The 21586-nt window shown below is 37.5% G+C and overlaps 1 protein-coding gene across 4 annotated transcripts in view; it reads right to left on the minus strand.

Annotated features, from left to right (window-relative positions):
- IFT88 (intraflagellar transport 88) overlaps positions 1-21586 on the minus strand; it is a 224900-nt gene that overhangs the window by 92950 nt on the left and 110364 nt on the right. For 3 of the 4 annotated variants that reach the window (XM_004388400.2, XM_023742461.1, XM_004388399.2), the window contains 5 exons: positions 18845-18931; positions 10463-10649; positions 7715-7823; positions 5854-6004; positions 4173-4288 (listed from right to left, as the gene is read on the minus strand). In XM_004388400.2, coding sequence (XP_004388457.1) covers positions 4173-4288; positions 5854-6004; positions 7715-7823; positions 10463-10649; positions 18845-18931 — 650 coding nt within the window. The remainder of the gene's footprint in view (positions 1-4172; positions 4289-5853; positions 6005-7714; positions 7824-10462; positions 10650-18844; positions 18932-21586) is intronic. The other variant, XM_023742460.1, reaches the window with a different exon arrangement.

Here is a 21586-nt window from a genome sequence, read left to right on the forward strand (position 1 = left end):
AGAGAACAAAATACAAGGAAAAGATTAGTCCAAAGGACTAATGGACCACAGCTACCATGGCCTCCACCAGACTGAGTCCACTATAGCTAGATGGTGCCCGGCTACCACCAGTGACTGCTCTGGCAAGGATCACAATAGAGGGTCCTGGACAGAGCTGGAAAACGATGTAAAACAAAATTCTAACTCACAAAAAAAAGACCAGATTTACTGGCCTGACAGACTGGAGAAACCCTGAGAGTATGGCCCCCAGACACCCTTTCAGCTCAGTGGTGAAGTCACTCCTGAAGTTCACCGGTCAGCCAGGGACTGGACAGCCTCATAAAACAAAACGGGACTAATGAGGCACAGCAGTCCAGGGACAAGGACTAGAAGGCAGGAGGGGACAGGAAACCTGGTGATAGGGAAACCAAGGTTGAGAAGGGACAGTGTTGACATGTCGTGGGGTTGTTAACCATTGTCATAAGGCAATATGTGTACTGTTTAATGAGAAACTATTTATTCTGCAAACCTTCATCTAAGGTACAAAAAAAAAAAAAAAAAAGGGATTATCTATGTGAGATCAAACTGACAACAGCAACTCAAAAGGTTTGATGGGAAGCCTAGGGGGCAGTGAGTTGAAGATAATCGTGATGGAATAATTTAGAAAAGGAGAGTGAGAATAGCAGCACAACTGTAAGAATGTAATTGATGTCACTGAATTGTACATGAAGAAACTTTCAAAATGGTGTAACTTTGGCTATGTATATTTTCATGAAAAAAAAGGTCCTGCAAGATCGAGAAAGGAGAGTGTTGACATGTTGTGGAGTTGTTAACCAATGTCATAAAATAATATGTGTACTTACTGTTTAATGAGAAATATTTGTGCTGTAAACCTTCATCTAAAGTGCAATAAAAAAAATAATAAAATTAAGGGTCCTTCAAAGTTTATCTACCTTACACTTTTAGGCATTCTTTTAAGAACCACTTAACCTATTTCATCAAAGAACACTACATTCTACTTAACCTTGATAATGCCCTTTGTCATAATTTTATCCTTAGGTTTCCCAAGGTAGTGCCAAGAGGTGATTTCTGCCTCTGAATAATCAGGACTCAACTAAAGAGACAGTGATAAGAGAATTCCATCCCTTCCTTTTTTTTTCCTTAATAAGATATAAAATTCTTTTCTAAAATAACTAACCATAAGCAGGATTTCTAAAGTCTATTGTTAAAAATATCTAACAAAAGCAAGATTTGAAGAAATAAAAGCCTGGGAACAATTTGATGCTCTTCTCGCTTTTTTTAGAACCTCCCTTCTATTTAGCTGGTGGCTTCAAAGACAAGATATCCTTGGTTCCTACTCAACTGGATGGTAAAACCTACCAGCTCTGGAATCAGAGAAGCTCAGATAGATCTGAAGTTTAAATCATAGCTCTGCTACTCATGAGCTATGTGCCCCTGAGCAAGTTACCTAACCTCAAATCCATTACCTACAAAGCCACCTACCGTAATCTAAATAAAATACATATCAAACCATATTAGTACCTGTCACCTCCCCTCCACCTCCATCTGCTTCCATCCATGTTCTAACCCTTTTCTTCCTCTCCAATTTATCTTCCTCCACTCTCTGCCCAACACTGTATGTTCCCATACGTACATTACATTTTCTAGACTCCCAGCCTTTGCCATCCTTTCCATCTAGGCTCATTCCAACCCCTTCACATGCTTCTGCCCCAGGCTGGATCGAATTGTCTGTTCTATGTGCTCCCATAACTCCCTTGGATCTCTTTAGCACTGCACTTTCTATACTGTACTATTATTTGTTTATGTTTCTGAATCCCTTATCAAACTGTACATTCCTTGAGGACAGCAAGCATAAATTTTTGTATCCCTGGGCTCAGCATGGTGCCTGATACATATTAGGTGCTCATTAATAATTAATTCCTCCTTAGTCACATATTCAAGTACATGCCTCATCTGTAAAATGTGGATAGTAACAGTACTTCATGGGGTTGTTATGAGGCTTAAATAACACAATACATATAAGCAACAAACATTATTTATATTATAATCACTGCTTTCTTCTTCTGAGGAAAGTCTTATTTCCTGAATGCCACCTATTGGGAAATCCAAAAAAACAGCTACTAAGAGCAACTGTTAAGTACTATGTGTATCCATGTGTGTGAACATGTGTGCATCCCTGTGGGGAAAAGAGATGGGTTCTTTTGGGCCACTAAAGAAGCCCAGTGAAGAGAGGAAGAACAGAGTGCCATGACTTAATGCTAACAAAGTATTAGGTAACATTCTGGGTTTCAATTCTAGCTGATCATAACTACAGATGATATGCGATGCTGCTCCCTTCCATTAGCACAAAGACAATGCAGTGACGTCATCTGAATGATTATGAAAATATTTTATGCATTATAATAGTTAATAAGCTTCCACATATAATAAATGTAACAAAAGAATAGGAGGTGAGGTGAGATAAAGATATTTTATTAATCTTCAGAATTAAGCTGCCATGTTTCCACTGTTTCTTCTAGTAACTGTTGAGAGCCCAGGATAGACAAGTTAATATAGAACAGTCAAAGTTTGTATAAAATCAAATAGAGAGGGCTAATTGCTGTGGTTTGTCTCTTTTTTCTGTTTTACTCGAAGAATCTAGTTTATTAATAATATTAATAAATCTAGTTTATTTCTTGAATGTATACTCAATCCTCACAGTAAAGAACAACACTATTTTACTGATAGCATATTTAAGACCTAGGGATTAAAAATGCACACACCCACACACAAAAATTCAGCAAGTTGGTTGCAAATTGCCTAGCGTGATATAATGCATAAAGAACTGTACTGAAATGTTTTATGTCTGCCAGTACTTGGCTTTATGTTACAGAACTATGGAATTTTAGAAACAGAAGTGGCTTCAGAAAGCAATTAATTCAACCCATTCATCTTTAAGGGGAAGGGAAGTGAGACAGATTCAAGCAAGCAAGGTGAGCTTGGTTCCACTCTTGTTTGTACTTAACACTGTTGTATTTTATGCAAATCTCTTACTTCAAATTTCCAGAAAGTAATGATGCATGCATTTTCAAAATTACAACAGGGAAGAACTGTCATCGTCACACTGGAATAAATAAGTGCCAGAAAGAGAGTCATGACTTTTGGTTTTAAGATGGCAGAGTAAAGACCTTTTATTCCCACAGTCATTTTTGAAAATTAAATGCCCCAAAACAAGGAGAATGAGAAAGACAAACTCAAACACTATCTCTGATGAAACTCAGACTATAAAAAGATGGGTTCCAGGATTGATGTTTGTATCTGTTTTACTTAGTTTTTCAGGTCTTTGCGGTGGAGGGACAGCATCGTGCTTCTTTCTATAGTACCATGTTAGCTCTGCCTCTCAGTATTGCTTTTCTTGGCTTATATTTCATTTTTTCTCTAATTTTCAAATTTTTAATTTGTGATGTATAATACATATGGAAAAACGCACAAAACATAACTGTATAGATTTTCATAAATTAAACATGTATGTAAGCATCACCCAATTTAAGAAATAGAAAACTGCCAACACCTTAGGTGCCTCCTTCAGCCCCCTTCTAATTTCTACCTCTCTTTCCTCTCTAAAGGCAACTAGTATCCTGACTTATAACACTTTAGTTTTTGCCTGGTTTTGGGCTCCATTATAAGTAGAATCATATAGTATGTATTCTTTTATGTTTGGCTTCTTTTGCTTATTTTTATGCTTATGAGATCCATTCATTTTTGTTGTTACAATTTATTTTAATTGCTATAAGGTATTGCACTGTATGATCATACTACTATTTATTTATTCATTCTACTGTTTACGGAATATTTCCAGATTGGGCAAATTTTTTCTACTAGGACTCTCTCAGTAATGAAAGGACTGGAATAGTCTCATTTTCTGACTGATAAAAGAAATAATAGTTGTTTGTTGAGATCTGAATTAAAAAAAAATAAAGTATCTTAAACAAGATTTTTTTTTTAATTTTATGCAAAGGGAATATATTTATCATAATAAAGACCAAGTAAAATGGAACACAAGAAAATGGAAATAATACATGTATGTTCACTAACATTTTCTCTTGAACTTAATCTCTACTACAAATTATTCAAGGGATAAAAAAATTCTCAACACAAGACATTTAACTAAGTATAAAATAATAATTACTTACTGGATAAGAGAAGCTCTTTCAAAGTAATGAATGGCTTTTTCACAAAACTGGGTGTCAATGTAATAGGCTCCAAGCCACTCAATGACCTCAATGTTAGAAGGGAAATACCTATATGACTGGAAAAAATATGGAAATTAATACAACTTCAGTGGCAATATATAATTTACTTCTTGAATGTATTAATTTATCCAATATGAAACTTCTTACTAAAAAAAGTATGAGCTGTCGGATATACTTTCCAAGTTTTAAAACTGTGTAAGATTTTAAAAACTTAAAATCTGCTTGCATATTTTCCAACTATCTATAAATATCTTTTCGATGCACTGCTATATGATCTGTGAGTCAAATTAAATATTTAATAGAATCAATAAGGGATGCAAATAATGCTGCAAGAGAAAAGTAAATTCATAGTTTTTATTTCTTTATCAAAAGCTAACTTCATATTTCAAGAACGCATTATATTATTTTAAACAAATCCTTCCCCATTTAAAAACTAGTATTTTTAACTTCTAAAAATTAAAAGGCTTACTGCCACAACAGAAGACAAACAACCCAGCTAAAAAATGGGCAACGGAGTTGTATAGACATTTCATCAAAAAGATATACAAATGGCTAATAAGCAGATGAAAGGATGCTCAATATCATTAGCTATTAAACCCAAAAAACCAAACCCATTGCCATCGAGTCGATTCTGAGTCATAGCGACCCTACAGGAAAGAGTAGAACTGCCCGATAGACTTTCTAAGGAGCAGCTGGTGGATTCGAACTGCTGACCTTTTGGTTAGCAGACATAGCTCTTAACCACTGTGCTACCAGGGCTCCTCACTAGTTATTAGGGAAATGCAAATCAAAACCACAAAGAGATAGCACCTCACACCAACTAGGACAGCTATTATCAGAAAAAATGGAAAATAACCAGTGTTGGCAAAGATGCGGAGAAACCAGAACCCTTGTGCATTTCTGGTGGGAATGTAAAACAGGTCAACAGCTATGGAAAACAGTTTGGTGGTTCCTCAAAAAGTTAAACATAGAATTACCATATGTCCCAGCAATTCCACTTCTGGTATATAAAAAAACAACTTGAAAGCAGGGACTCAAACAGATACATGTATAACAATTTTCATCACTGCATTATTCACAATAGCTAAAAGGTGGAAACAACCCAAGTGTCCATCAACAAAGGAATGGATAAACAAAATGCAGTGTATCCATACAACAGAATATTATTCAGGTATAAAGAGAAACGAAATTCTGATATATGCTACGACACGAATGAGCCTTGAAAACATGCTGAGGAAATAAGTCAGCCACAAAAGAACAAATAGTGTATGATCCCACTTATATGAAATATCTAGATTAGGCAAATGCATAGAAACAAAAGTTTATTAGTGGTAACCAGGACCTGCAAGGAGGAGGGAATGGGAGTTATTGTTGAAGGGGTACTGAGTTTCTCTTTGGGGCGACATAAAACTTCTTGGAAATGGACAGTGGTGATGATAGCATAACATGGTAAATGTAACTGATGTCACTGAATTACACATTTAAAAATAGTTAAAATGCCCAAATTTAGTGTTATACATGTATTTCACCATAATAATTGTTTTAAAAACGGCCTGCTGCTTTCTTTATAACAATTAATAAAATATTAAAATGTGGAAAAAAAGTAAGAGTATAGACCTACCTCATAGTAATATTGGAAAGCTTGGGATTTATCTCCTTCACTATCATATAGTTCTCCTAGTTTAGACAAAGCTCTACAATCAGTTGGAACAACACTGATCAGTTGCATTAGCCAATCAATAGCTTGATTTGGATCCTCCATTAATTCATATCTTGTGCAATGTCAGTTAAGGATAATATATTTTTTCTAAATTCATTAATCAATAAGCAAACCTAAAAAAACATTACAAGGAAGATATTTTTTAGCCTAGAGTAATGTGCCACATAATACTACTAACTCTGGATTTCTTCAGGAGGGATGGAAAATGCAGTAGTACTGTAAATAACATTTTTGTTCCCTCTATATACCGTGCTTTTCCTTTTGCTTCATTACTATCCACAAAACCAACTCTCAAATTCCTAGTAGAATTAAGTTAGCCACTTTATTTAAAGCACCACCCAAAATTTGCCCTTAATAAAAATTCCTGAATATGTCTTCAATTATTCCATCTCTCTTAACATGCTCAGCATATTAAAGGAATAGTTTTCCCTAATTAGATTATAAGCCCAAGGATAGGGAGTTCTTCTTCTAAAGTTTCCCCTAGTACATCCTCTGCTATGCTTAATTTATTTACACTAATATTTACTAACTACTATTTGTTTTCATACTAGATCTCAATGAAACCAAAACATTTTAATCCAAAGCTTCATTAAAAAAGGAAGATCTTCTGTTTTTAATGATGATAAATCTGATTATCACAAGAAAAAAAACAAGGAAAGGTATTCAAACAACCCCAAAAAGGACAATTGCTTGACTGCATCCAAACTGATCATAAGCTGGGCATTATCAGATCCTGGTAGTGGCAATTTTGGAGAAATTAAATGGAAAACAAGACAAAACAAAATATAATAGCAAAAGGAATAACTGTGAGGTTATATGCTATAGAACTATAATTTTCATTAAAATTTTTTTATCTACTCTGTCAAAAGTACTCCACCAAAAACACAGTAGATAGTACTTAAAATTATTAATGGTATACAGCACAATATACTTCCTCTAAACATATCTGTATAAAATTTATATCAATACAATGGAAACGTAAAAATCTACATAAGGTTGTTGTAAAAACTTATTAAAACAAGGACAGAAATTAAAGTGTTTTTCAAATAGTGTAAAAGGTATTAAAAACAACAAATTTCTGCTTTTCTAACCAAGGGCCGGGAGGGAAACAAACAAACAAACAAAAAAACTAAAGAAAGCTAAGAGTTGTACAAGAAATTTACATGAGAGCAATGTTTTATATTCCTACATTCTCCAGAGTTCTAAACATAATACTGGTACATATAGTGCACATCAGTAAATGACTGCTAACTGAACAGAATGAATAAGTGAATTCATATAAAGTACTGCATAATTTTGGAGAGTAAAGGTCTCTGGAGAGTCATATTCACTATATTTACATGTCAGCTATAACAAATAAGATAAATTATTCAAACACAATCCACAGTACTAACTTTAAATACTAATGAAAAATATTTTCCTTTTAATTAATTAGTAAGGTATTGCTTCAAAGATCCCTGCTTTCAAGGAATAGCTTATGTGTACTCAAAATATCATACTCAAGTACTTCAGCTATTTCCAAAAATTAGCAGTTTTAGCCTTTAAATAATTCTTCTTACAGTACACATTATTTTTTAAAGCAGAATCACTGAAATAACATTTTCATCACATATTAACCTGGTAGTTAAGCTTTAAACTATTATCTTTGCTTTAAAAAATTATTATCTTCATCAATTAATTCGTTGATTATGCTTACTTAATAACTGATAATTCAATCACCCAGTGAATTAATAACTGCCTATAAGTTTTTAAAATAAGATACACATTTGCTATCTGGTAAAGAACTTGGGCACTGTTTCGTAGGATTGCGTGAAGTTTCAGGAAACAATCCAAAGCCTCATCTAGCCGGTTTAGCTTCTTATAGGTAAGGCCTTAAAAAAAAGAAAAAGTTATAAGCATTATTATTGTTAGTAATTTACTCAAAGAAACAGAATAAATCTTTAATATATGTAAATATCCATCCAGAAGAGAAAATGAAGATGAACTGAGAAATTTTGTTTAGAAAGAACAATGGCGGGGGGGGGGGAGGTTTCCTTGACAGAACCCAAAACATGCTATAAAGCTTCAGTAATTTTAAAAGTGTGATAGTGGGGCAGGAATAGACAAACAAATCAACAGAACAGAATAAACAGTGTAGAAACTGACTCAGTTATAGAATGTAGTTAATGGGCATGTGAAGTCAGTGGGGAAGAAGGAACTAGTCAATAAATGGTGCCATGACAATTGAATACACACAAATCAAAAACTTTAGTTTCCTAATTCATAAAAATAAATTCAAATTCTATTTTAAAACTAAATAGAAAAAAACAAAGTGTACGAGTATGAGAAGAAAATACAGGAAAATAATTTTATAATCTTGGGATAGGGAAGGGCTTCCTAAAGCAATAAATAAAGTCAAAATGTAAAAAATGTCAAATGTGACTATATAAATACTGAAAATTTCTGTTTAGCCAAAAAAACTATACAGTTAAAAGCTGAGCAATGGACTAGGAAAAAGTATTAAAACTTACAAAGAGAATAAATAAGTACATATTTAGGCAAGGAAGTTCCTGCTTTAAGGCCTTTGCGCTTCTCTTCCCTCTGCCAGTAACGCTCTTTTCCCAGATATCCAATGGTTCTTCCCTCACTTCCTTCAAATACCACTTTAAATGTCATCTTTTCAGTGAGGCTTTCCCTGATTTTTTCTAAAATTGCTAATTCCTCCATTCTTCCTCTGCTCCCAACTCTTCCCTATTCTCAAAGGTTGGCAGCCAGGTCTTCTTTCATCCTTCAGGAGGAGATAAGAGTCTTCTCTGGGAGGAAAGATAAAATTGACTGATCAGCAGTTCCCCATCTAAATAGACCAGATGGATCATCTTACAGTGAGGTGCTGGTCCATAAATTTTACTCATGTACTCAGAGATCCCAATCAGATCTTAACTGAAAACTCCTAAATATAAGGAGACAACCAAGGATCATTAGACATCTGAGGACTGGGAAGCTTACTAAGAGTGTAAACAAAGTGCATGGCACCCTTGTGGGGATGGGATCATGCAAGTAAGGTGTATGGAACCCTAACAAGGGGACTGGTCAGTTTTGCCATCCTTCTAGGCTGACAAGAGCAGTCAATCCCAGAGCAGAGGGACTCTCAATACCACCAAGAAAGAAGAGCCAGGAGTGCAGCAGGCCTTTTGGACCTGGGATCCCTGCACTGGGAAACTCCTGGAACCAGGAGACTGAGAGAGAGAGAAGGCTGTAACACCAAAGATGGCGAGAAGTGGTGGCAACAGAAGCAGCAGAGGCAGGAGACTGGCAGGAGATGGCATGGTGGGCTTCCCAGCTCACAGAGAAAGAAAGCTGAGTGCCTTTGGGCAGAGGTTTGCTGATGGAGTAGCGTGCCTCCAGGCACTTGGTGGAGCTAGGTTTGCCGACCCACAGAGCTAGAGTTGAGCACCTTGTGGCCAAAGCTTACTGGCAGAGTGGGGTGCCTAAGAGCACTAAACAGCAGGGCTAAAAGAGGTTTGTAACACTTGCCTAAGCAGGGCAGAGGTCATGCCGAGGGTTCGAGGGCCAGAGAGAGGCATGCCTGCAGCTAAGAAGAGGCTGTCCTGACTGAAGAACTGTATCCTGAGTGTTCCTGAATCTGAACTGTAAGCTGCTACTTCCCTAATAAACCTCATAATTGTGGGTATTGTCTGTGAGTTGTATGTGGCCATTGCAATGAATTATTGAACCCACAGAGAAGTAGAGAGTGCTGTAGGAGGGACGGTTGGTGTCAGAATTGGTAAAAAGTTTGGAGGGTAGAGGCATGTCTGACCTCCGCCTCACAGGACTCAGCCTTGGGCTGATGCTGATAGTGATTCTGTCTTCACCTTGTGAAGTTAGAGGAGGTCAGACAATGCCCTCACGCCATTTTTACAATAATTCAAGAAATAAGAAACAATACTGCATCAACATGTGTTTGCAGTATTACAGAAATACAAACACAAAGGAATTACAACAATTTCAGGCTACCTCTGACAAGCAAGAAAGGGAATGGGATAGTGGTAAGCATTCAACTCTTCCAACATTTTATTAAAAACAAAACTTGAAGTAAATATGAAAATGTTCACATGACTTAAATCTGGGTGGCAGGTACATGGGCATTTATTTTTTCTGTGTAATTTTTTATATGTTTAAAATTGCTCATACTTAAAAACAAAAAAAAAAGCGATTTTTCTTTTCCACCTATCAGTTTGGCAAAAGTTGAAAAGAATGGTAATATCCAGTATTAGCAAGAATTTGGGAAATCAGTCAGTCTCATATACTGTGGTGGGATTAGAAACTGGAAAAACCTTTAAAGAGGGCAATGTTACATGTGCATACCTTCTGAATCATTAATTCCATTTAAAACAATCTATAATCTTAGAGGCAATAGCTTCCTTTTCAACTGTTTGTTAGAAAGAAGTTAACTCTTCCTTCTAATAAACTGGAGCTCTTTGAGCTACTGCTGGTCATCTGCAAAAAGCAATTTTCACCTTGTTTCACTTACCAATATTATAAAGTGCTTCAGTACAAGAAGAATCATTTCTCAGAGCCTCCTTATAGAATTCAGCTGCCTTCTCATAATCACCATTTGCAAAAACTGTATTCCCTTTATTTGTAAGAGCTGATGGATTGTATCTATCAGAGTTCACAGCTGAATCAGCATAGCTGCTGGCTTGTGCAAATTCATTTTCCTAAATAAAGTACAAAACACATACAAATGATTTTAATTGTATCAACTTTGTAAATTTTGTCTTTTCTGATTGTTATGAGATTAGACATGACAGACTTTCTAAGATTACAGATGTGATAAACAGGAACAAAATATTTTACATATCTTGGTCTTAAGTTTATTCTACAAAAGATTTTTTAATCAAGCTCAACTACCCAAATTTGTTACAACTGACTTCTCCACAGTCTCATGGTTTGAGTAACAACTATATTTATACAGTAAAACTTGTGAAAGCTGGAACCCACCTAAGGTGAAAACCTGTCAGAGAAGGAAAACTCAAATATCTTCCATTAAAACAAGTGAAAGAAAAGTGTTAAGACTGCACTTTATCAACAGCGGAAAATCTGCAAGACACAGAAAAACAATGTCCTGTCGAGTTCCGGCTCTCAAAGGTTTCACTGTATGTAGCTGCTCCATTTTCAGTGCCCAAATTTCATGTCCTTCCAAAGCCAAAAACACTGAAATATTTATAAAGGAATCAATAACCTTCACGTTCCCTATCACAATTTGTTCACTCATTACTAAGTCTTTCTATTTCTAGCAATTGTTTCCTCTCCCTCTCCACTGCCAAATTCTTGATCCAGGACCTTGCCAGCATTCACCTGAGCTTCTTTACATAACCTATCCACCTTTACGTATTTTAGCGGTTTGCGCCATGCCAACTTTCTCTGCGGGGCTCTTCTTTAGAGTTGGTCAAAAGAGGGACGTTTGTGAGATTTGGCAGCAGAAGTAAAGCAGCAGCATTGCCTCTGAAAGTCTTTACTCATCATCAGATGCAGAGACTAATGGAGAAATGCCCCGGGGGTTCCAGATTGTGTTCACTCCATTTCCAGCTCTTCTTCCCCACTGTGCTACCCCTGCTGATCAACAGTGACCCAGACCTGGTGCTTGGCTGTGACTCACAAGATGAGGCAGCTACACAGAGGAAATAGTTTCCCCAAGACCTCTCCATGAAGTCCCTCTTTAATTCCAACTTTGGCAGATGGAAAGTGGTTGGCTCTGAGACTGACTGATTGGTAACTCCTTCTCAGATACCAGATCTCAGATATGGTTTTCTGGACCTTCACTTCCATAGCTTCTCCTGCAACTGTGTAAGATTTAATTCCTATATCCCTTCTTCCATTTAACACTAATAGACACTGTTCACCTGATTAAAGCTTTTTTAAGAATTGAGATATAATTCACCTTTTTAAAATGTAAATTCAGTGGTTTTTAAAAAATTTGATGTGAAATTCACATGACATAAAATTAGCCATTTATAAGCGAACAAATCAGTGGCATTTAGTATGTCTACAATGTTGTGCAACCACCACCTCTACCTAGTTCCAAAAGATTTCCATCACTCCAAAATAAAACGCTTTACCCATTAAGTAGTCACTCCTTATTTCCCTCTTTCCCGAGTCCCTGGCAACCACCAATCTATGTTATGCCTCTATGGATTTATCTATTTTTTGCATTTCATATAAATGGAATCACACAATATGTGATCTTTTGTGTCTGGCTTCTTTCATTTAGCAAAATGTACTGGAGGTTCATCCACGTTGTAGCATGTATCAGTACTTCATTCCTTTTTATGAATAAATAGTACTCCATTGTATGTACATACCAAAATTTGTTTATCCATTCACCCACTGATGGACATTTGGGCTGTTTCAACCTTCTAGTTATTGGGAATAGTGCTGTTATGAACATATGTGTACATGTACATGTTTGAGTATCTGCTTTCAGTTTTTTTGGGTATATACTTTAGAACTGCTGGGTCATATGGTACTTTTATGTTTAACTTTTTGAGTAAGCTCCAGACTATCTTCCAAGCAGCTGCACCATTTTACATCCCCATCGGCAATGTATGACGGTTCCAGTCACTTCACATCCTTGTAAACATTTATTTTCCATTTTTCTGATTACTTTCATCCTAGTCTATTCAAGTCCTTTCCTGATTTTTAAACTGGGTTGTTTGTTTTTTGTTGTTGAGTTATAAGAGTTCTTTATACATTATGGATACTAGGTTCTTATCAAGTATATGATTTACAAACATTTTCTCCCATTCTGTAGGTTATCCTTTACTTTTTCACTAATGTCTTTGCTGCATAAAAGATTTTAATTTTGATGAAGTCCAATTTATTTTTTTCTTTTGTTGCTCATATTTTTGGTGTCATATCTAAGAATCCATGGCCAAATCCATGATCGTGAAGATTACCCAGATGAGTTTTATGGTTTTAGCTCTTATATTTAGGTCTCTGACGCACTTTGAGTAAATTTTTGTGTATTGTATAAGTCAAGGGTTCGATTTCATTCTTTTCCATGTGGATACCCAGAATATAAAAAAAAACAACAACTCATAACTCACTAACAAAAAGACAAAGAACACAATTTGAAGATGGGGAAAGGACTTGAATATACAATTCTCCAAAGAAGATATACAAATAAAACCATCAACTTCATATGGAAAAGGAAGAGGCCCTGGATAAGTAAAGTATTACTGAAGAAGAAAAACAAAGTGGGAATCCTCACACTAACTGATTTCAGAACCTATTACACCACCACAGAAGTCAAAACAGCCTGGTACTGGTACGATAACAGATACATAGACCAATGGAACAGAGTTGAGAATCCAGATGTAAATTCATCCACCTATGAGCAGCTGATATTTGACAAAGGCCCAAAGTCTGTTAAATGGGGGAAAAGACAGTCTCTTTAACAAGTGGTACTGGCATAACTGGATATCCATCTGCAAAAAACTGAAACAAGACCCATACCTCACACTATGCACAACAACTAACTCAAAATGGATCAAAGACCTAAGTATGAAATCTAAAATGATAAATCTCATGGAAGAAAAAACACGGACAATGCTAGGAGCCTTAATACATGGCATAAACAGAATATAAAACGTAACTAATAATGCACAAACACCAGAAGAGAAAGTAGATAACTGGGAGCTCCTAAAAATCAAATAATTATGCTCATCAAAAGACTTCACCAAAAAAGTAAAAAGACAACCTACAAACTGGGAAAAAAATTTTGGCTACGACATATCCGTTCAGGGTTTAATCTCTAAAATCTACAAGATACTGCAAAACCTCAACAACAAAAAGACAAATAATTAAAAAATGAGCAAAGGATATGAACAGGCACTTCACCAAAGAAGACATTCACGTGGATAATAGATACATGAGGAAATGCTTACGATCATTAGCCATTAGAGAAATGCAAATCAAAACTACAATGAGATACCATCTCACCCCAACAAGGCTAGCATTAATCCAAAAAATACAAAATAATAAATGCTGGAGAGGTTGTGGAGAGACTGCAACACTTATATACTGCTGGTGGGAATGTAAAATGATATAACCACTTCGGAAACCGATTCGGCGCTTCCTTAAAAAGCTAGAAATAGAAGTACCATATGATCCAGCAATCCCACTCCTTGGAATATATCCTAGAGAAATAAGGGTCATCAAACGAATAGATATATGCACACCCATGTTCATTGCAGCACTGTTAACAATAGCAAAAAGATGGAAACAACCTAGGTTCCCATCAACAGATGAATGAATAAACAAATTATGGTATATTTATGCAATGGAATACTACACAACCATAAAGAACAACGATGAATCCATGAAACATCTCGTAACATGGATGAATCTGGAAGGCATTACGCTGAGTGAAATTAGTCAGTCACAAAAGAACAAATATTGTACGAGATCACTATTATAAGAACTCAAGAAAAGGTTTAAACACAGAAGAAAACATTCTTTGATGGTTACAAGGGTGAGGAGGGAGGGAGAAGGGTATTTGCTAACTAGATAGTAGATAAGAACTATCTTAGGTGAAGGGAAGGACAACACACACTACAGGGGAAATCAGCACAACTGGACTAAACCAAAAGCTAACAAGTTTCCTGAATACAACCAAACACTTCACGGGACAGAGTAGCAGAGGTGGGGGCCTGGGGACCATGGTTTCAGGGGACATCTAGATTAGTTGGCATAACAAAATTTATTAAGAAAATGTCCTGCATCCCACTTTGGTGAGTGGCATCTGGGGTCTTAAAAGCTAGCGAGCGGCCATCTAAGATGCATCAACTGGTCCCAACCCACCTGGAGCAAAGGAAAATGAAGAACACAAAAGACACAAGGAAAATATTAGCCCAAGAAACAAAAAGGGCCACATAAACCACAGACTCCAACAGCCTGAGACCAGAAGAACTAGATGGTGCTTGGCTACTACCAATGCCGCCCTGACAGGAAACACAACAGAGAGTCCCTGACAGAGCAGGAAAAAAGTAGGGTGCAGAACTCAAATTGTAGTAAAAAGACCAGACTTAATGGTCTGACTGAGATGGGAGGAAGCCCAGAAGACATGGCCCCCAGACTCTCTGTTAACTCAGAAATAAAACCATTCCCGAAACCAACTCTTTAGACAAAGATTAGACTGGACTATAAGACATAAAATGATACTCGTGAAGAGTGTGCTTCTTGCGTTAAGTAGATGCCTGAGACAGAATGGGCAGCTCCTGTCCGGAGATGAGATGAGAAAGCAGAAACTGACAGGAGCTGGTTGAATGAACACAGGAAATTCAGGGTGGAAAGGAGTAGTGTCCTGACATATTATAGGGATCAAATAACAATGTATGTATAAATTTTTGTATGAGAAATTAACTTGAGCTGTAAAATTTCACTTAAAGCACAATTAAAAAGAAAAAAAAAAAACTACAAAGAAAAAGGCAGAGCCCAGTGCAACCTCAGCAAAAAAAAAAAGGTATTACAAATGGCCAATGAGCACATGAAAAGATGCTCAATATCATTAGTCATTAGGGAAATGTAAATCAAAATCACAATGAGATACCATTTCACACCCACTGTTCTTGTTGTTGTTAGGTGCTGTCTTAGTCATCCAGTGCTGCTATAACAGAAATACCACAAATGGCTTTAATAAAGAGAAATTTATTCTCTCAAAGTCTAGAAGGCTAGAGGTCTGAATTCAGGGTGCCAGCTCCAAGGGAAGGCTCTCTCTCTGTTGGCTCTGGGGGAAGGTCCTTGTCATCAATCTTCCTCGGTTGAGGGGATTCTCAGCACAGGGACCTCAGGTCCAAAGGACATGTTATTCTCCTGACTCTTGTTTCCTGGTGGTATGAGGTCCCCCATGTCTCTCTGCTCGCTTCTCTCTTTTATATCTCAAAAGAGATTGACTTAAAACACAATCTAATCTTGTAGATTGAGTCCTGCCTCCTTAACATAACTACCTCTAATCTCACCTCATTAACATCATAGAGGTATGATTTACAACACATAGGAAAATCACATCAGATGACAAAATGGTGGACAATCACACAGTACTGAGAATCATGGCCTAGCCAAATTGATATACATTTTTGGGGGATACAATTCAATCCATAATAGGTGCCACTGAGTCTGCTATGACCCATAGTGACCCTATGTATGACAGAATGGAACATCACCAGGTCCTGTGACATCCTTACAACCACTGCTGTGTTTGAGCCCATTGTTGCAGCCATTATGTCAACCCATCTCATGGAGGGATCCCTCGTTTTTGCTCACTCTACTTTACCAAACATGATATCCTTCTCTAACGACTGGTCCTGCCTGACGATGTATCCAAAGTAAGCAAGACAAAGTCTTGCCATCCTCACTTCTAAGGGGCATTATAGCTGTACTTCCTCCAAGGCTGATCTGTTCATTTTTTTTGAAGTCCACGGTATATTCAATATTCTTTGCTAACATCACAATTCAAATGCATTAACTCTTCATCGATCTTCCTTCTTCAGTGGTAAGCTTTCATATGCATGAAAAGACCATTGCTTGGGTTAGGTGCACCTTAGTCATCAAAGTGGTATCTCTGCCTTTTAACACTTCATACAGGTCTTCTGCATTAGATTTGCCCAAGGCAATACGTCATTTGATTTCTTGACGGCTGTTTCCATGGACACTGATTGCCAAGTAGAATGAAATCCTCGACAACCTCAATTTCTTCACCATTTATTTTGATGTTGTTTATCGGTCCGATTGTGAGGATTTTTGTTTTCTTTATGTTGAGGTGTAATCCATACTGAAGGCTGTAGTCTTTGATCTTCATCAGTAAGTGCTTCAAGTCCTATTCACTTTCAGCAAGCAAGGTTGTGTCACCTGCATAACACAGGTTATTAATGAATCTTCTTCCAATTCTGATGCTTCATTCTTCTTCACAGACCTCGGCTTTTCCCATCTGTCAGTGTGGTGGCTTGCGTGTTGTTATCATGCTGGAAGCCATGTCACTGGTATTTCAAATACCAGCAGGTTCACCCATCGTGGACAGTTTTCAGTGGAGCTTCCAGACTAAAACAAACTAGGAAGAAAGGCCTAGTGATATGCTTCCAAAAATTAGCCAATGAAAACAATGGCTTATGGATGGATCACACCCACTAGGATGGTTATACAGAAGAATGGAAAATAACAAGTGTTGGCCAGGATGTGTAGAGATTGCAACCCACATGCATTGCTGGTGGAAATGTAAAACAGTCTGGCAATTCCCTGAACAATTAAACGTAAGGTTAATATATTACCGAGCAATTCTATTCCTACGTATATACCCTGGAGAAATTATAACATATGTCCACACAAAAACTTGTACATGAATGTTCAAAACAACATTATACATAATAACCCCAAAGTGAAAACAACCCAAATGTCCACCAACTGATAAATGGATAAATAAAATGTGGTATATTCATACCAAACCAGTCAAACCAAACCCACTGCCGTTCAGTCAATTCTGGCTCGTAGTGACTCTATAGGACAAGTAGAACTGCCTGACAGGGTTTTCGAGGAGCGGCTGGTAGATTCGAACTGCTGACCTTTTGGTTAGCAGCCTTAGCTCTTAACCACTGTGCCACCAGGGCCCCATATTCATGTAGTAGAATATTACTTGACAAAAAAATGAAATACTAATACATTCTACAACATGGATAATCCTTGAAAACATTACACTAGTGAAAGAAGTCAGTAACAAAAGGCCATATATTGTATGATTCCATTTATATGAAATGTCTGGAATAGAAAAATCCATAGAGACAGAAAGTAGATTAATGGTTCCCAGAGGCTGTGGAGAGTAGGGATAGGGAGCGACTGCTCATATATAGGCGGTTTCTTTTTGAGATGATAAAAATGTTCTAAAATCAGATAGTGGTGATAGTTGTAAACCTCTGAAAATATACAAAAAAATGACTAAATTGTATACCTTTGTATACTAAATGGTAATTATATGGTTTATGAATAATATCTCAAAGCTGTTATGAAAAAAAAAATGGGCAAAGGACTTGACTAGATAGTTCTCCAAAGAAGAGATACAAATGACCAATATGCACATGAAAAGAAGCTCAACAGCATTAGTCATTAAGGAAGTACAAATTAAAACCACGATGACAACCACCAGGATGACTATAATTGGAAAAACAGAAAATAACAAGTGTTGGCAAGGATGTGGAGAGACTGGAACCCTCATCCATTGGTAGTAGGAATGTAAAACGGTGCAGCTGCTGCGGAAGATTCTTGCTCCTCAGAAAGTTAAACATAGAGTTACCATATAACTTAGCAATTCTACTCTTAGGTATATACCCCAAAGAAATGAAAACAGGTACTCAAATAAGTACATGAATATGCATGCTCACAGCAGCACTATTCACAATAGCCAAAAGGTAGAAACAAGACAAATGTCCAGCAAGTGATGAATGGATAAACAAAATGCGGTAGATCTATACAATGGAATATTTCCGTAAAAAGGAATAAAGTACTGACACATGCTCTAATGTTGATGAACCTCAAAAATATTAAGTGCAAGCAGCCAGACACAAAAGGTCACATAATGTATGATTCCATTTATATGAAATATTCAGGATGGGTAAATCCACAAAGATTTACAGGCAGGGACTGGGGATGGAGTGGGGTGTAAGGAGTAACTGCCTACTATATACACGGTTTCCTTTCGGGAAATGTTTTGGAACCAGACAAAGGTGATGGTTACGTAACACTGTAAATGTACTAAATGCCACTGAATTGTTCACTTTAAAATGGTTAATTTTATGTCATGTGAATTTCACCTCACTTGGAAAAAAAACCATATGATCAATTATTAGTTGTAAAAAAGAAAACTTACTAAATAATACAGGAATGAAAGGTTGGTTGCAGCTGCACTTTTCACTCTACTGTCTTTCTTTTCAAACATTTTTAAGGTTTCTACAGCCTAGAAATGAAATATGTGAAAGTTATTAACATTGTAATAAGACAGCACTGAAATTATTCCTTTGAAAAAATATAAAGACAATATGGGAAACATTTTACTTACGGTACAGTAACCATACATACTTAGACTACCCACCCTGACACATGCTTTCACAAGGAAGTACTTAATTTATAAATTCTTGCAACTTACATTAAATGCTAATTAGATTCTGTAAGTATAAGGCCTATACTTACATACCCACGATAATTTTTTAGGGAGGCAATATGTTACAGTCAAAAGATTGAGCTTTACTATTAGATCTGGAATAAGTTATTTACTCTCTCTGAATCTGTTTCCTCCCCTGAAAAATGAAGATACTAACGGCTTCCTTGCTAAACTGCTTTGAGGATTAAATAAAAAAATGGATATAGCATGACCCCTAAGAGATTAAAAAATCTGTCTGCATCTGCACCCATCCTCTCCAATTTCTATCTCATTTCAATGAAACAGCTCTCCCCTGACCAAAGGCCAATCCTTGCTTGTTCTACATCTTTTCCCTTCTTGTTTTCTCAGGGGCATCTCCTCTCTCCTACATCACCAGACACTCCAAGAATACAAACTTCTCTTAGTATCTGTCTTAGTCATCTAGTGCTGCTGTAATGGAAATACCACAAGTGGATGGCTTCAACAAAGAGAAATTTATTCTCTCCCAGTCTCGTAGGCTAGAAGTCCAAATTCAGGGCATCAGCTCCAGGGGAAGGTTTTTTCTCTGTTGGCTCTGGAGGAAGGTCCTTCTCATCATTCTTCCCCCTGGACTAGGAGTTTCCCCGAGCAGGAACAGTGGGTCCAAAGGACATGCTCTGCCCTGGTGCTTCTTTCTTGGTGGTATGAGGTCCTCCTTCTCTGCCTGCTTCCTTTTCATCTCTTGTCAGATAAAAGGTGGTGCAGGCCACACTCCAGGGAAACTCCCTTTACATTGGATCAGGGATGTGACCTGAACAAGGGTGTCACATCACACCCTAATCCTCTTTAACCACAGGCAGAGATTATGATTTGTGACACACAGGAAAATCACAAAATGGAGGACAACCACACAATACTGGCAATCATGGTCTAACCAAGTTGACACATATTTTGGGGGGACAGAATTTAATCCATGACAGTATCCCTAGTCCTTTATAAATAAAATAACTTCCCTTTACTCTCAGATGCCCTTCAACTACAGCCTCATCTTTACTTCCACTTTCACAGCCAGGCCTCTCAAAAGAGTTATCTACAAAGGCTGTGCCTACTTCCTCACCTGCCATTCACAACTCAAGTCACTTCAATTTGGCTTCTGTCCCAACCACTGCACTGAAACTGTTCCACGCTCTCAACTCCAGGAGATACTTTTTTCTATTTTCATATTATTCAATCTCTCTGTGGCAATGAACAAATTAAAATACCCTCTCCTTGGAATATCTCTTCTCTCAACTTTTGTGGCACTATATATTTCAAGGTTTTCTTCCTCTTTGACTTCCTTTTCTGTGTCTTTAGCAGATTTCTCATCCTATCAGATTTCACAACTCCAAATGTTAGAGTTCACCAGAATTTGATTCTAGACTCCTTTCTCTCTTCACACTTTCTCCAGGTAGTCTTATACATGGCTTTAAATACCATGTACATGCTGAAAAATTCCACTTTTAAAAATCTTTAGCCCAACTTCCGGCAACATGGTGCTCTAGGCAGAAGCACCACACTGTCCCTCCACAGCAAAGATCCGAAAAACTAAGCCAAACAGAGAAAACAGCAATCCTGAAACCCTAAACATAAAATGAAGAGATAACTCAGCCAAGCACCAAATGGAATAAGAAACTGACAGAGAACAGAGAGCGAGGAGAGATAGATGCAGAGGTCCCCTATCAGCTAATGCAGCACGGATCCGCCATCTTGGACTCCTATCAGAGACCAGCAAATAGGGGGTAGGAGAAAGCAGCTTCACGGAGCTTCCAGCAGGAGACAGAACAACTGGTAAACAGTGATATATGCTTTCCCACCACCCACCCTTCTTCACCCCCACTCGGCCTCCTCTGCTTCCCACAGCCACAGTCTCTTGGCCAGGAAGCACCAGCTGCTTGGATTCTACCCACCTGCACTGGTTGACTCCCTGAGTGCCATTTGTTGGCTGCTGGTGTTGCTTTTTTTCCGCTTCTTTTGATTTCTTCCTTACCTCTCACCACCGCCCCCTCCTTTCACTCAAATACCTGGCTCCGTGCGCCATCTTTGCTTCTTCCTGAGGGGCTGTGGAGCTCCGTTCAAGTGTGGAACTGCTTCCCGGTCCGTGCTGCCACGCTGGTGGGATCCCAGGGCTTTTGTTTGTTTGTTTTCTTATTCTTTTCTCAAGTTGGGAGTCTGTTCCAGCCGAGCAGTGCGGTGCGGCTGGGGACCTACTCCCTCAGCTTGCACAGATGCGCAGAGGGATCCCTGAGGGCATTTCTTTTTTCGTGGGGTTTTTTTTTCTGTTTTTTGGGGGAGTTTTCTTGTTTTTTTTTTAATTTGTTTTGTTTGCTTTTCCCTCTTCTTGCCTTTTTCTCTTTCTTCATTACTCAGTTTCTCGTCTCTCTATACCTTCCTTCTCTTCCTGTTCCCTGGATAGCTAGTGCTGAATACCTCTAGGCCTCCTAGCCAGGCTGTACT

This window comes from Trichechus manatus, unplaced genomic scaffold (genome assembly GCF_000243295.1).
Source record: "Trichechus manatus latirostris isolate Lorelei unplaced genomic scaffold, TriManLat1.0 scaffold00210, whole genome shotgun sequence".
Taxonomy (NCBI): Eukaryota; Metazoa; Chordata; class Mammalia; order Sirenia; family Trichechidae; genus Trichechus; species Trichechus manatus.